At 36.2% G+C, this 15,242-nt stretch overlaps 1 protein-coding gene across 1 annotated transcript in view; it reads left to right on the top strand.

Annotated features, from left to right (window-relative positions):
- Positions 1 to 7,943, top strand: part of LOC128870354 (rho GTPase-activating protein 6-like) — a 124,479-nt gene extending 116,536 nt beyond the window's left edge. The window contains exon 7 of the mRNA XM_054112968.1: positions 4,013 to 7,943. Within this exon, the coding sequence (XP_053968943.1) occupies positions 4,013 to 4,148 (136 nt within the window). The 3' untranslated portion in view covers positions 4,149 to 7,943. The remainder of the gene's footprint in view (positions 1 to 4,012) is intronic.
- Positions 7,944 to 15,242: the final 7,299 nt, after the last annotated feature.

The following is a 15,242-nucleotide window of genomic DNA, read 5'->3' as shown; positions in this document are numbered from 1 at the left end:
TTACATAAATGTATGTACACACAAATGCACTGCAGCAACTATGACCTATCTCACGAATGATCGGATTCCTGATTAACAAACGCCTAAATGATTATCTTTTGCATATGCGTCTCCATATTTGTAGCCTATGTACATACGTACATATTTGTGTTCTGAACGCCCATCAAAACAATGGTTTTTAATATACACATATGCATGTACATACATACAACCGCACACACGGGCCATTCACTTTATTCCTCTTAATGCGTATGTCGTCCAAAGCTGAGACTTTATGCCTAATGACTACAAGAACAAAATCCACAATATACATCTATGCATGTACATACAACCGCACACACGGGCGTATTTTCCTGTAATGCGTACGTCGTCCAAAGCTAAAATTCTATGCCTAGCGACTACAAAGCAAAATCCATTAATAGGCGCAGCCGTAGCGGCTATCATTCTAGTTGCCGTGGTGCTGAACAATATAAAATCGTCGCGCGGGCTGAACAATTATTGTACAACAAAAATTCATTGTACATTCAAGATAATTTTTCCACGAGCAAAATACTTTCATTCATAAAACGAGCCGCCCATATGTAAATTTTTCTCAACTATGACTTAAATTTACTACTAAGATTGAAGAAATCAAATCAAAATAGTCAACACTGGAATATTTCCTACAGAAATATTTGCCAATATTTGGTGAATCTTGAATGTTTCTCAAGTCGAGTGGCTGCGGCTCCGTACAAATGTATGCGTCAATATATGTATGTAAATAAGTCTTCTAAATGCTCGACAATCGCAGCTGTGCCTATGCTGAATCCTGTGCCTATGAATGTGCGCTGGATTTCTTTAAAAGTTTTATGGTAATATTTTTTGCTGTGGCAAGTCCACATACATACACCCAGCATATAGCATATACGCACATGTATGTATATAAATTCACATATTTAAATTTGCATATGCCATCTTTCTGTGTGGCTGGTAATGAATAAATTCTCTATGAAGGATTTGATTTGGTGAAGGGAATTCAACAAACTTTTAGCAGAAAATGCCTTAGAGAGACATGATATACAATATGTATGTACATTAGAGTGTCCCAAAAAAATTAAAGTGTTTTTTTTTAACGCATACCCTCTTATTTTGTTTGAATGGTCTCAAAACATCTAAAAATAAAGTTTCGTCTATTTAGGATCACGGCAACCCGTGCCGAGTTGCGCCGAAACCTGCCGGTACTTGTACAGTACGACGCGCGTGAACTGTCGGATTGATTGCGTGTAATTACTTTTTTGTTTTATTAGTAATCGGGGTTTTTTTCGAGTAGTCAACATGTTAGTGGAGTTACGAAGTTCCAAAAAGGAGATATTTTTAATAGGGGATGTAAAACATCAAATCACCGGTTCTAAACTTCTCTCTAACGGACAAGTGCTGGCAGTTTTGTTCTATAATATTCGTGAAGTGAACTTAAGTGTCAATGAAAGTGCAAATCTCACAATTCGTGAGTGTATTATTTATTGAGAAAAGGCTACGTGCCGACCAGATCAATACCTAACTGTGTTAAGAAATTAGTTAACTTATACCAAGTTTGGAGAGAATTGCAAAAAAATGCAAAAAAAACTCAAGAAGTGTTTGAACAGCGTCGACAGGAGTTTGCTTCAAACTTAAACAATTTGTTTGACATCGCACATACTGATACTCTGATTGATTGATTAAAATAAATGAAGATAAGATCTTCTTGCAGCGCCAAAGAGAACCGGGTGGGCCCGGTCACTTAGCCGGAGTGCACAAAAAAGTAACAAACAAAGAGGAAAGGACGCACCTTCGAATCATCGAGGAGGAAAAGCGACGTGCTAAATATTTCTCACCTTAGCACCATCAACATCATCTTGCGAACCACCACTAGAAAAGTCATCTTCTGATTTTGCAATAATAGATTTAGAAGAAAATAGGCCCAGCGCAAGAGAAGCCTCCTCTCAGCCCGATAAAACTTCTATGCGGAAAAATATCATAACTCCCAAGTTATTTGCCGCATTAGACAGATGTCAGTTAAGTGTGAGGGATTCTGGGGTCGGTAAAAGTAAAGAAGAACGCCTACCGGTAGTTATTACATACGATAATAAAGAACAAATTATTGCTGTTCCGAAATTGGATAGCTCGACAGGAAGGGAACAGGCAGACGCAGTTTGGGATGCTATTATGAACTGGAACCTTGAAGACAAAGATTCTCTGTTGTGATACTACTACTTCTAACACAGGCCGCAGAAATGGAGCATGTGTGCTTCTCGAAAAAAACTGGGAAGAGAAGTGCTTATTTTTGCTTGCCGTCATCACGTTTACGAATTAGTACTTAAGGCGATCCCGAGAAAATACAAAGCTGTACAGAAAAGCTATCTTGTTTTAATGTTTCGGAAATTGACAAACTGCTAAAATTGTACAAAACTGAATTAACCAAAGAAATCGTTAGAGATGACTATCGCGAATTAATTGAGCTTTCAATTATATTTCATGGCGGAGATTCAGCGAAGGAATTTAAGATTCGGCACCAGGCTTGATGGGTGGCGAGAGCCATATATTTATTAAAAATATCGTTACTTAGCTCTCAATTCAGAATTTCAAACAAGGAGAAGGCAGCTCTGTTGGACGTATGTCTGTTCATCGTGACATCCTACGTAAAACCCTGGCTCCAATGTATTTTGGCAGTAAAGGCGCCGTATCAGGACTTGTGTTTTTTGAAGGCCCTGAAAAATTAAGAAACAATAGACAAAAGCATTTCAAAAGCAGCTTTGCAGAAGTTTTGCCAGCATTTGTGGTATTTGACAGATGAAGTATCTATTCTGGCTTTATTTGATTATGATGTCGATCTAGAAACTAAAGTAAAAGTGATTGCTAACTTAACTAGAGAAAACCCAACAGTCCACAATAAACGTTACATTGCATCCAAAGAAGAACTCTGTGGCCCACTTTTTGGTTCGTTAATTAAGCTTTGATTTTGTTCTTTTACTAAGTTTGCTAATAGGTATATTTGATAACTGATCTATCTGTTTTAATTTGAGAGAAAAACATTGATGACTTCGTCTCTGTCGAAAGCAAGTTCCTGTTTAATCGACTCCAGATTGACGACAGTTTTCTGAACAAGTGCCCCTCTGCCCCTGCAGGCTAAAAGGAAGCTGCTAGGACCGAAAGCAGGTAATGATACGGCAGAAAGAGCGGTTAAGTTAATGCAAGACTTCCATGGTTTGGTCACTGTTCAAGAGGAGCAAAAACTATTTTTATTACGTTGCGTACAAGAACACAGACAGGTATATCCCGACTATAAAAAGCAAACTTTGAAAAGAAAATTAGATGATTGATGTCCTTTTTATAATAAAAAGAAAATAAATACGAAATATGTGTTTTATTTTTACTTATTTACTTAATCTAAAAATTCAATTAAACTTTTCTCTATTGTGAGCCTATAGCTTTCATACTAACTTTTAATCTTAAAGTTTGACATCAAGTCGGCACGGGTTAATGGCATCCGATCTGAATAATATTTTATATTTAAGTTTTTAGAGTCAAATGGAAAAAAAATAAAGGGTATGCGTATTGAAATTCCGAAAAAAAATTTCCCCCTTGTAGCCTGGGACACCCTAATGTTCATACATATATATTTTTGGATGATTTGCTCTTTCTAAGCCACTATTGAACTTTGGTTTTTTATGGTAAAGTGCCTGTAGCTAGCTAGCCTACAGCGCAAAACGGGTACCCCTAAAAATTCCATGCGTTCCCGTCACTTGAGACTTCTCTATACATTAACGTTCTCTGCAGAATATATATATTAAATCACTTGCTAAGTCCGAATCAGCGAGCAGTGCCAACCTTAAGCGAGTTGATAAATGGGGAAAGCTAACGTTAATTTCATCGCTAAAACTAAGTGAAAAACGCACGGAATTTGTTACTTCAGCCAATATACTCAGATATAATATTTATTAGAATCTATTCACTGTTAAATTCAGTATATTTGCCAAAATTGAAATGTTTTTTTTAGAATTATGATAGATCATTACGAGGAAATTTTCAAAGTGCCAGCGGCTCTAATTGACATTGTATATGCCCACATGCTGGACGAGTCTCCGGAAGATCTTTATTGCCTATGCGAACAACGCTGTCAGAGTCTAAGGTAAGCTATAACAATATATTCCAAAAATTATATATTTTATCGATATTTTCCGAAGCGTACATTTTTCACTCTTAAAAGCTTAAATAACTTTTATACCGAAGGTGCTAATACACAAAACGGTTTCTGTACTTCTAATAGTCTATCGGAATTTAGTATCTTTTTAAACAGTTGGTTTAAACAGCTGACGCACGTTTCGTGTTTTGCTTCACTATCAAACATCTTCAGTTTGGTCTATAATTAAACCATGAATCGTTTTACAAACGAACAACGCTTGCAAATCATTGAATTTTATTATAAAAATGCGTGTTCTGTTAAGAAAGTTTATCGCGAGCTTCTTCCATTTCATGGTCAGTTTAATCGACCCACTGAAGCGGCTATTCGAGCCATTGTGACTAAATTTAGAACCAAATGTACATTATTGGACATCAAACCACCAACACGCTTACGTAGAGTGCGAACTGAAGAAAATATCGCAGCTATATCGGCCAGAGTTAATGAGGACCATCAATTATCGATTCGTCGCCGTTCGCAGCAATTGGGCCTCTGTTACTCAACAAAGTAGAACATTTTGCGAAAGGATTTTGGTGTGAAGCCTTTCAAAAAACAGCTGGTGCAAGAATTGAAGCCGAACGACCTACCGCAACGCAGAATATTTGGTGAATGGGCTCTTGCAAAGTTGGCCGAAGATCCCATTTTTTATCGAAAAATTGTGTTCAGCGACGAAGCTCATTTTTGGATCAATGGGTACGTAAATAAGCAGAATTGTCGATTTTGAAGTGAAGATCAGCCAGAAGAATTGCAAGAGCTACCAAAGTGTCCAGAAAAGGTCACAGCTAGGTGCGGGTTATGGGCTGGAGGTATTATTGGACCGTACTTCTTCGAAGATGCTGCGAACCGTAACGTAATTGTGAATGGTAAGCGCTACCGTGAAATGATATCCAAACTTTTTTTGCCCAAAATGCAAGAACTTGACTTGCATGACATGTGGTTTTAGCAAGACGGTGCCACATGCTGCGAAACGTAACGTAACTGTGAATGGTGAGAGCTACCGTGAAATGATATCCAACTTTTTTTTGCCCAAAATGCAAGAGCTTGACTTCCATGACATGTGGTTTCAGCAAGACGGTGCCACATGCCACACAGCACGCGTAACAATGGACTTATTGAGAGGAGAGTTCGGTGAACATTTTATTTCACCTTCGGGCCCTGTCAATTGGCCACGCAGATCATGCGATATAACGCCTTTAGATTATTTTTTGTGGGGCTATGTTAAAGCTCATGTCTATTCAGACAAGCCTGCTTCAATTAACGCATTGGATGACAACATTAGAGCATTTATATGGGAGATACCGGCCAAAACATTGGAAAGAGTATGCCAAAATTGGGGTAAGCGGATGGACCATTTGAAGCGCAGTCGCGGTCAACATTTGCATGAAATAATCTTCACACATTAAATTATATGGACTGATTATCGATTTAAATAAAAATTCCATGCATTTTAAGTGTGCTTTTTTGACAAACTTTCCTATAGCTCTTAAAAAATCACCCTTTAGTATACTAATGTTGACAGACATGTCTATACCAAAGTAATAAGGATGACGAAGGGAAAAAAGTGAGAAATTTCAACAAAACTGGGTACATATTTTGCTTTGGTTCAAGATATATATGTACGTTGGTGCTGATAAAACTAAAATATTATATATATCTATTTATACGGTATTATGAATTACGAATCGAATGAATCTTCATCCGAATTTGTCTGTTTTGAATTATGGGTAGTGAAGCGATAGGGTTAATTGCACTAAAAATATGCACTTATTTATGAATTTTTTTTGGAAAGATGATTCATGTAAATTTATTTATCCAATTAGTATACTATAAACTCATATTTCAAAAATATTTTCAAAAATTTGCACAAGAAAATATACAAAATTGAGCCGTTGACAGCAGATCTACGCAGACGTCTCGAAAAAAAGCAATTTGCCGTGGACAGTTTTTCTCAGCATTGGATCATCTGAAATCAAAAATTGCACTAAAAATATGCACTTATTTATGAATTTTTTTTGGAAAGATGATTCATGTAAATTTATTTATCCAATTAGTATACTGTAAACTCATATTTCAAAAATATTTTCAAAAATTTGCACAAGAAAATATACAAAATTGAGCCGTTGACAGCAGATCTACGCAGACGTGTCGAAAAAAAAGCAATTTGCCGTGGACAGTTTTTCTCAGCATTGGATCATCTGAAATCAAAAAATCAAAGAGTTTTCAGTAGGTAATCAATTGTCCGAGGTAACCCTGTCGAGTTTTTATTAAAAAAAATTTTTTTTTCAATTTTTTTTTAACATTTGAAGTAGAAGTGCGATTTTTAGACGATAAATCGCACAATATTGTTTATTGTAAAATAATTAAAAATTGAAAAAAACCTCCCAGGGTTACCTCGGTAATTATGTAGAGAAAGTGTGTACAAAATTTCAGGAAGATCGGTCGAGTAGATTCAGAGAAAAAGTGTCCACCGACTTGAAAAACGTCGTTTTCCAGAAAATCGATTTAAAGTTCGACCATAGCAGGTAGCCGAGTCGGAGCGGCCAACGGTTATAATGCTCTATCTTTGTGAGTTTTGCTCCGATTGACTTAAAATTTGGACACAACATTCTTGAGATTATGTACATTCATTTTCTCAAATAAACCAAAATCGATTTTTTTTACCCTAAAAACCCTACCCCCCCCCCCCCCTTAAGATATTCAATAAATATAGGCGGGAACCGACGTGGAACTGCAGCAGGAAGTGATTACTTCCATCGCAGTGTAACGCCATTAGAGCAGACAGTAGACGAAGTACTTAATCTTCAGCGGGCAGCCAACCCCGCAGCACTTTGGGTAATGCCGCAAAATTTTCAAGCAGAAGGTTCAACAAACAATAATGACGATACTCGTTCACCAGTAAATGACGCACCGGACAGACAGAGGGTTTAAAATGTGAACAACATGGCTTCAATAAAAATTATGAACGAAATGCCAAAAAAGTCCGGCCAAAGCAATCGAGAAGAACGTCAAAATATTCCCATAAACGCATTGCACAAGCAAAAAGAAATGCAGAAAGCTTTTCAGAAACCATAACAGGTATGGATAAAAAACAAACGATATTACTATATATGTAAGAAAAATATAATAATATATGTACATATATAAATTAAAAAGCAAAAGATAAAACTATTATTAAAAATAATATCAGAAAAAAAAAAAAATGGAAATCGCGAACTCAAAAACTTAAATATACTAAATCAGTCAAAGTAAAACGATATACCTTCTTATTGTAATATTTTTATCTCAAATCAATGTGTTCGGCCACCAAGCTTTTTCGGTAGCTATTAGTTTTAAAATTAATTTGAAACGCTTTTATTTATTTCACATTTAGAATTTATATGTTCGCTTGATTGTTAATTTACCACTTATCAAGTTCACCGGTCCCTGCTGATGTCGCAATGCGACATTATTATTATTATTACCAGAGAACGTTAATGTATAGAGAAGTCTCACGGGCTACGAATTTTGCGAATTGTCAAAAATGAAGTGAAACCGCGAAGACTTGTTCATATATAAAAAACTAGCAAACCCGGCCCCCTTCGCTGGGCACACTAAAATAGAATAGATATGGTTTAGAACAGAAAATATATGGTTTTCATATTATTTATTTCTTTATTCTTTATTCAAGCGCTTTGGCATAAACAATATTTTTTGTTTTTCTATGATCATCCATGAATTTTTCGTTTCAATTTCTATGTTTTATTAAGCATTGGAGCTTTTTTAACCATTATCCATTTATATTATTCAAAAAAAAAAAAAAACGAAAAAAATTGTGTTTTCCACGAACGCATAATTTCATTCGGATTTCACATTAAATTCTCAAATTTCGTAAGAAATTATTCACTGTTCCAAAATCCACTCCAAAAAAATTCACAAACAATTTTTACATGTTGCACTTACGTTTTTTCCTTATGGCATCCAAATCAGAAAGAAATATTGACACATTGTAACTCACACTGTCAATTTGACAGTTCAGTTCCGCCCCAAGAGTTAAAAAAGTAAGCGACATTATGGCTGGCTCAAAAGAACGCTGTACCCGTTGCCACTGCTCCGAATTACAACCAAACTTTACGAAACCCATTTTCAATACTTACTTAACAATGTGCATAAGTTTGGTTTAATTCGGTGCAAAGACACGGCGGGTCCACGTTTTGGCATATATTTCGAGACCCTAGTCATCAATAGGTATGAAAATTACCCCGTATTAAAGCACTTATCAACATCTTTCATTTGATACCCATATTGTACATACACAACCAAAGGTTACCCGGGCCCACGTTTTGACCTATATCTCGAGACCCCAGTCACGGAGCGGCATGAAAAATACTCTGTACTAAGGCATTCACCTACAGCTTCAATTTGATATCCATATTGTACAAACACATTCTAGGCTCCACGTTTTGGTCTCTATCTCGAGACCCTAGTCACAGAGCGGCATGAAAAATACTCTGAACTAAAGCATTCACCAACAGCTTCCATTTGATATCCATATTGTACATACACGTCCGAAGGTTACCCGGTTCCACGTTTTGACCTATATCTCGAGACCCTATCTACCAATAGGTATTCAAACTATACGGGAACCATCTTCAATGCTTACTTAACAATGTGTGTAAGTTTGGTTTAATTCGGTGCAAAGACACGGCGGGTCCACGTTTTGGCATATATTTCGAGACCCTAGTCATCAATAGGTATGAAAATTACCCCGTATTAAAGCACTTATCAACAGCTTTCATTTGATATCCATTTTGTACATACACATCCGAAGGTTACCCGGGTCCACGTTTTGACCTATATCTCGAGACCCTATCTACCAATAGGTATCCAAACTATACGGAAACCATCTTCAATACCTCCTTAACAATGTGTGTAAGTTTGGTTTAATTCGGTGCAAAGACACGGCGGGTCCACGTTTTGGCATATATTTCCAGACCCTAGTCATCAATAGGTATGAAAATTACCCCGTATTAAAGCACTTATCAACAGCTTTCATTTGATACCCATATTGTACATACACAACCAAAGGTTACCCGGGTCCACGTTTTGACCTATATCTCGAGACCCCAGTCACGGAGCGGCATGAAAAATACTCTGTACTAAAGCATTCATCAACAGCTTCAATTTGATATGCATATTGTACAAACACATTCTAGGGTCCACGTTTTGGTCTCTATCTCGAGACCCTAGTCACGGAGCGGCATGAAAAATACTCTGAACTAAAGCATTCACCAACAGCTTCCATTTGATACCCATATTGTACATACACATCCGAAGGTTACCCGGGTCCACGTTTTGACCTATATCTCGAGCCCTATCCACCAATAGGTATCCAATCTATACGGAAACCATCTTCAATACCTTCTTAACAATGTGTGTAAGTTTGGTTTAATTCGGTGCAGACACGGCCGGTTAGCGAACACACACAAAAAGTTGACTTTATTTTATATATAAGATTTTTTTCAGTTTGTGTCGGAAAAATCCAAATATCTTACGGAACCCTATTTTTTTCCAAAATAAAATGTAATCTATGTTACTCTTGGATAATGTAGTTTTCGAATGGTGAAAGAATTTTTAAAATCGGTCCAGTAGTTTTTGAGCCTATTCGTTACAAACAAACAAACAAACAAACAAACAAACAAACAAACAAACAAATAAACAAACAAACAAAGTTTTCCTCTTTATAATATTAGTATAGATAAGAATTAATTCCTCAACCCCAACAACCTTATCCTTCCAATCCGCATTACTTGCATTGTGGCTGTTAAAACCAGCAAAAAACTAAAGAAAAAAGGCACAGTTACACATTGCATTAGTGGCACCAGCAAGAGGAAGCGGGCAATCGCGGTAATAGCGCAGACACACCAAATTTAGCAAAAGTCCTCACACATCTGTGTGAACCTTCTGTCAGAAAAATTTGACACACAGATAGCGCTTCAAGCAGTAAGAAAGCGTTGGTCCTAAGCAACGACAGGTGGGCATTCCCACTACTTAGGACTGGTAGCGGCAAGCTAATCACCTACCCTGTCAGAAAGCAAATAGATTAACGAAACCAACGCAAGACTGAGTCTGGTCGAGGCCCTATGCTCCCGAGCGGAGTGAACAAGGAAAAAAAAAAAAACATTATAAAACGACATCACATTTTGATGTGTGCGTTTTAGTAAGTTTAAAACTATACAAATTTTATATTATGAAAAATTTTACTAATTTTTCGAGTCGAAATTAATTTTAGAGGAGGACTCATACAGCATACAAGTGCTTTGGTATATTGATATACCTACATATATCGATATATCGATGTACATACATATATTATGTTAGTTGTGATTTTGCAAAAGTTCAATTGCATCTTCAATTCTTATAGTGTTACATATGTGCATATGCACTGAACCAACCATGACCTACCTCACGAGCATCGCCTTATCGTATTTCATGCAATGATTAGGGAGTAAATATCCGAATGATCGAATTCCTTCTTAACAAATGCTAAAACAATTCTCTTTTGCATATGCATGTACATATTTGTATGTGCGTACGCACACTTAATGCCCTAGCCCAGTGGTCGCCAACCTTTCCAATGTGTTGAGCTACTTTCAAGATTTTGAAATAAACAACGAGCTACTTGCACAAGCCAACATAAATTAAATAATACACAGTTATATTCGACATACAATACATTTATTTATTTTGCTAATATACGTTCTATATATAATAAACTTATGACTTATAGTGCTTATACTTATGCATAACTACATATATGTCCACACCTATCAATCGCAACAAAATTTTTTGCAGTCATAATGGCAAATCACAAGCGACTTAAAAAAACAACAAAACAGTAATAGTACATTATTATATAAATAAAATATGGGCAGATAAAAAGAGCATATTTAATGAGAAGGTTGACATTCTGACTCATGAATAATTTTTTTAATATTTGCAGTATAATTTGATACAGTCATTCGAATACAGTTATCCAAATGTATATCTGTAAGCCGATTGCGCTATTTATTTTTAATAAAATTCATATTGGAAAAAGAAGATTCACACAAATAAGTTGAACTGAATAACGCTTTCACTTTCAACGCAACACGACATAAAACTGAATACTTATCTTTACTTACCAAAGTCCATATACATTTTGTATTTGAACCTAAAGATTTTAAAGTCAAGTCACTTTGAAAAGCAATCAGTTCCTGTCACAGCAATGTCTTCGCCAAAGTTGTTCATAACACAAGTTGCAAACTGTTGTATATCAATGTCCATGAAGGGTGAAACAACAAATTGCGTCACTAAAGCAATTTTGCTGAAATCCTTGAAACGATTTTTGAAGTTTTCCTTCAAGTTAGAAACTATTTCCATATGATATTTACTGTCATAGGGCTCTAATAGATTTTTGGATATCTTTTCGGAAAGAATAGGAAAATGCTTAGTATCGCGGTTTTCTAGGTTTTGTTCCCAAAATTCAAGTTTTGTAATAAATGCATTTATATCAGAAATCATTTCCGCTAATTCTTTATCCCTGCCTTGAAGCTGCAAGTCAAGCTCATTTAATTTCTCTGTAATGTCTACAAGAAAACCAAAATCTCTGAGCCAAGTCGAATTTTCCAGTTCAGGAATCGGTTCATCGCGTTCTTTGAAAAATTGGAGTATAGCAGGCAGGACATCATTGAAACGTTTGAGCACTCGTCCTCTGCTTAACCATCGCACTTCAGAGTGAAGAAGTAGCTCTCCGTATTGACAGTCAATTTCATCAGCCAAGGTTTTAAATAATCTTCTTTGTAACGCTTGAGATCTAATCTTGTTCACAATTTTCACCATCAGTTTCATAACGCTGTTCAATTTTAGAAAATTTCCACATAATGCTTGCTGATGTATAATACAGTGGTAACTAAGAAATTGTGGAAAACTTTCATTCTTATGACATAGCGCCACGAGCCCCTTATCACAACCCACCATAGCTGGAGCACCGTCAGTTGTCAGGCCTACCATTTTTGATATTGGAATTTTCTCAGAAGAGATGAGATTTTTTAAATGAGAAAACAGCTCTAGCCCAGTAGTTTGTCCTTTGAGTGGAATAAACTTCAAAAGATCTTCTTTAATTGTAAAATCACTAAAAGCCATCCTGACAAATATGGCCATCTGTGAGGTGTCAACTACATCTGTTGATTCATCTAGTTGCAGTGAAAAATAAATACAGTTATCTAAGTCACTTCTTAACTGTAAAAAAATATCATTGCTCATTACTTCTACTCGCCTCATCACTGTATTAGCACAAAGTTGCATAGATTTTATAGCAGACACTATTTCGTCCTTATTTCTAAAGTTGGCGAATAAAGAATCTGCAGCTTCCAAAAATGCTTGTTTTATGATTTCCCGGTCTTCATAAGGTTTTTTTCTTTTGTGCAATTATCTGGGAAACACGATAAGATACTTCAGTTGCAGCCTTATTTTTGTCGATTGTTTTCAAAAATATTGACTGTTGTCCAATTAACTGGATTTTTAAATGTTTCAGTTTTTCTTTTTTGGTGGCAGAATTTAACGGGAATGGCTTCTCAAAATTCGAATGTACAGTTTTATGATGCCTCTCAATATTTCATTTTTTAGGAACTGACACAGATGTATTACATAACAAACAAACACTTTTGCCTTTAACTTCTGTGAAGAAGTATTGTTCTTCCCATTCCGAATGGAAATGGTATGTCTTCGCCTTCTTACTACTGCTTGCCATAATGTTTCGAACTCTAACCCAACCGCTGCACGCAGAACGTTGATAATGCCGTTCAGTATTAAACTGAGCGCAATGTCGACGTGCATTGCGTATATATAAAGCCTAAAAATTCTCGAACACGCTAATCGGTTCCAACCGATCCTAGAACGGAGACGCGACTTCGCGTCGTGTTTGTCGGCGCGAAATCGCTTACCGCAGTGTTGCCGCTGTTTATCTATTTATTATGAAAATTTCTGAAATTTGCTAATACTGGTATGGTTTTCATACTTTTGGATTTTTTGCAACGTGAGAAGCGCGAGCTACCAGAATTGCCTTCGCGAGCTACCGGTAGCTCGCGATCGACGGGTTGGCGACCACTGCCCTAGCCTATGTGCGTACATATTTGTATTTGCAAAACAAAGCTTATCAGTATACACATATGCATGTACATACAACCGCACACACAGGGCACTCACTTTATATAAATGCGTATGTCGTCGAAAGCTAAAATTCTATGCCTAGCAGCTACAAGAACAAAATGAATTAATAGGCGCAGCCGTAGCGGCCATCATTCTAATTGCCATGGTGCTGAACAAGCTAAAATAGTCTTGGCGGGGCTGAACAGTTTCAACTATTGTACAGTACAACAAAAACTCATCATCAAGAAATTCATTGACAAATTCGAACTCATAGTTCTAAGAGCAAATTATTTTCAGTCATAAAACGAGCCGCCCATATGCCACTTCTCTGAACGATGACAAAAATTTACTTCTAAGATTGAAGAAATCAAATTCAAATAGTCAATACTGGAATATATCGTACAGAAATATTTGCGAAGTTTTCGTAAATTATGATCTCGTGAGAAGTTTTATCGCAATGTTTTTTGCTGTGGCAAGTGCATATACCTTCTGCTCAAATATGAACGAGACGTTATCAATAAAACGGTCCGCGGATGACATATGGCAAAAATAAATTTTTAGCTTTTTGGTAGGACTGTTATAAGCTTACATGGTAAATTTCAGCGTGATATGTCACATAGTTTGTTTTCTGTGCTTCGCAAAATCGGTTAACGCTGAATATTATTTAGACGATTTAAAGCGTTTGCGCGAGAACATTCGTCTTAAAAGGAAGGAATTGTGGGACAACAAGTCATGGTTCTTGCATCACGATAATGCACCAGCTCACACATCACGTTTTGTTCGCGATTATTTGAACAAAAATAATGTTAATATCGTTTCGCAAGCACCGTATTCGCCAGATATGGCTCCATGTGACTTTTTCCTGTTTCCCAAGCTCAAGTTGCCGCTCCGTGGAAAACATTTTGAGACAATTGAAGTCATAAAAGAGAATTCGAAGAACACACTCGAGCTTGACTTGTTTACAGTAGCACAGAAAACAAACTATGTGACATATCACGCTGAAATTTACCATGTAAGCTTATAACAGTCCTACCAAAAAACAAAAAATTTATTTTTGCCATATGTCATCCGCGGACCGTTTTATTGATAACGTCTCGTTCATATTTGAGCAGAAGTACATGTTACCATGACACATGTTCACATAATATAATATAAATTAAATACCCCAGACATAACAAAGTGTCGAAATCGCTGAGGCTGTAACACGAGCGGGCCAAACCATGTGAACAGTAAGCGTGAAATAGAAGTCACTTTGATACAAACAACTTCACCTGTGGGAAGCGAACCGTCAGCAGTTTTCACCGTCAGTAAGGCAAACGTAGATTAGATTATAAATTATAAGAAATATTACTTTGAAAATTAGTTCTAAGTGAATGGTGAATACGTGCCTGAAAATTAAAAAGTAAGGACACGCGAGTGAAAATAAAAAAATGTGTAACCTACTACGCCTGAAAATATAAAGTAAGGCAACGGGGCGAAGAATAACTTCAACTATCGAGCAACTACGGGACAACAAGGGACGGAAGTAGCTGCGACGAGGGACCCAAGTACCAAAAGGAAAAAGGATATACCCAGAGCGCAAAACAAATCCAATCCCAACGCTGGCGATGATATTACTGTAAGACATAAATACATTAAATATATTTATTGAAAGAAATTCGATTTGATAAACGAAAAATATATTAAAGATCTATTTTTGAAGAAATAATTTCATTTGATAAAAATAAATAGGAGAAATTGAAAGAAAAAGGAAATATTAATTATATTAAAAGTTCTATTTTTTAAAAATAATTTAATTTGATAAAAAGAAATGAATCAATGTTTATAGAACAAAAGTGATATTTTATAACTTTGATGCTTAAAGTGAAAAGATATTAAAAGT

Source organism: Anastrepha ludens, chromosome X (assembly GCF_028408465.1).
Source record: "Anastrepha ludens isolate Willacy chromosome X, idAnaLude1.1, whole genome shotgun sequence".
In the NCBI taxonomy this organism is placed as follows: domain Eukaryota; kingdom Metazoa; phylum Arthropoda; class Insecta; order Diptera; family Tephritidae; genus Anastrepha; species Anastrepha ludens.
Note: the sequence above shows the minus strand (reverse complement) of the source record. Positions and strands in the feature narration are given on the sequence as shown.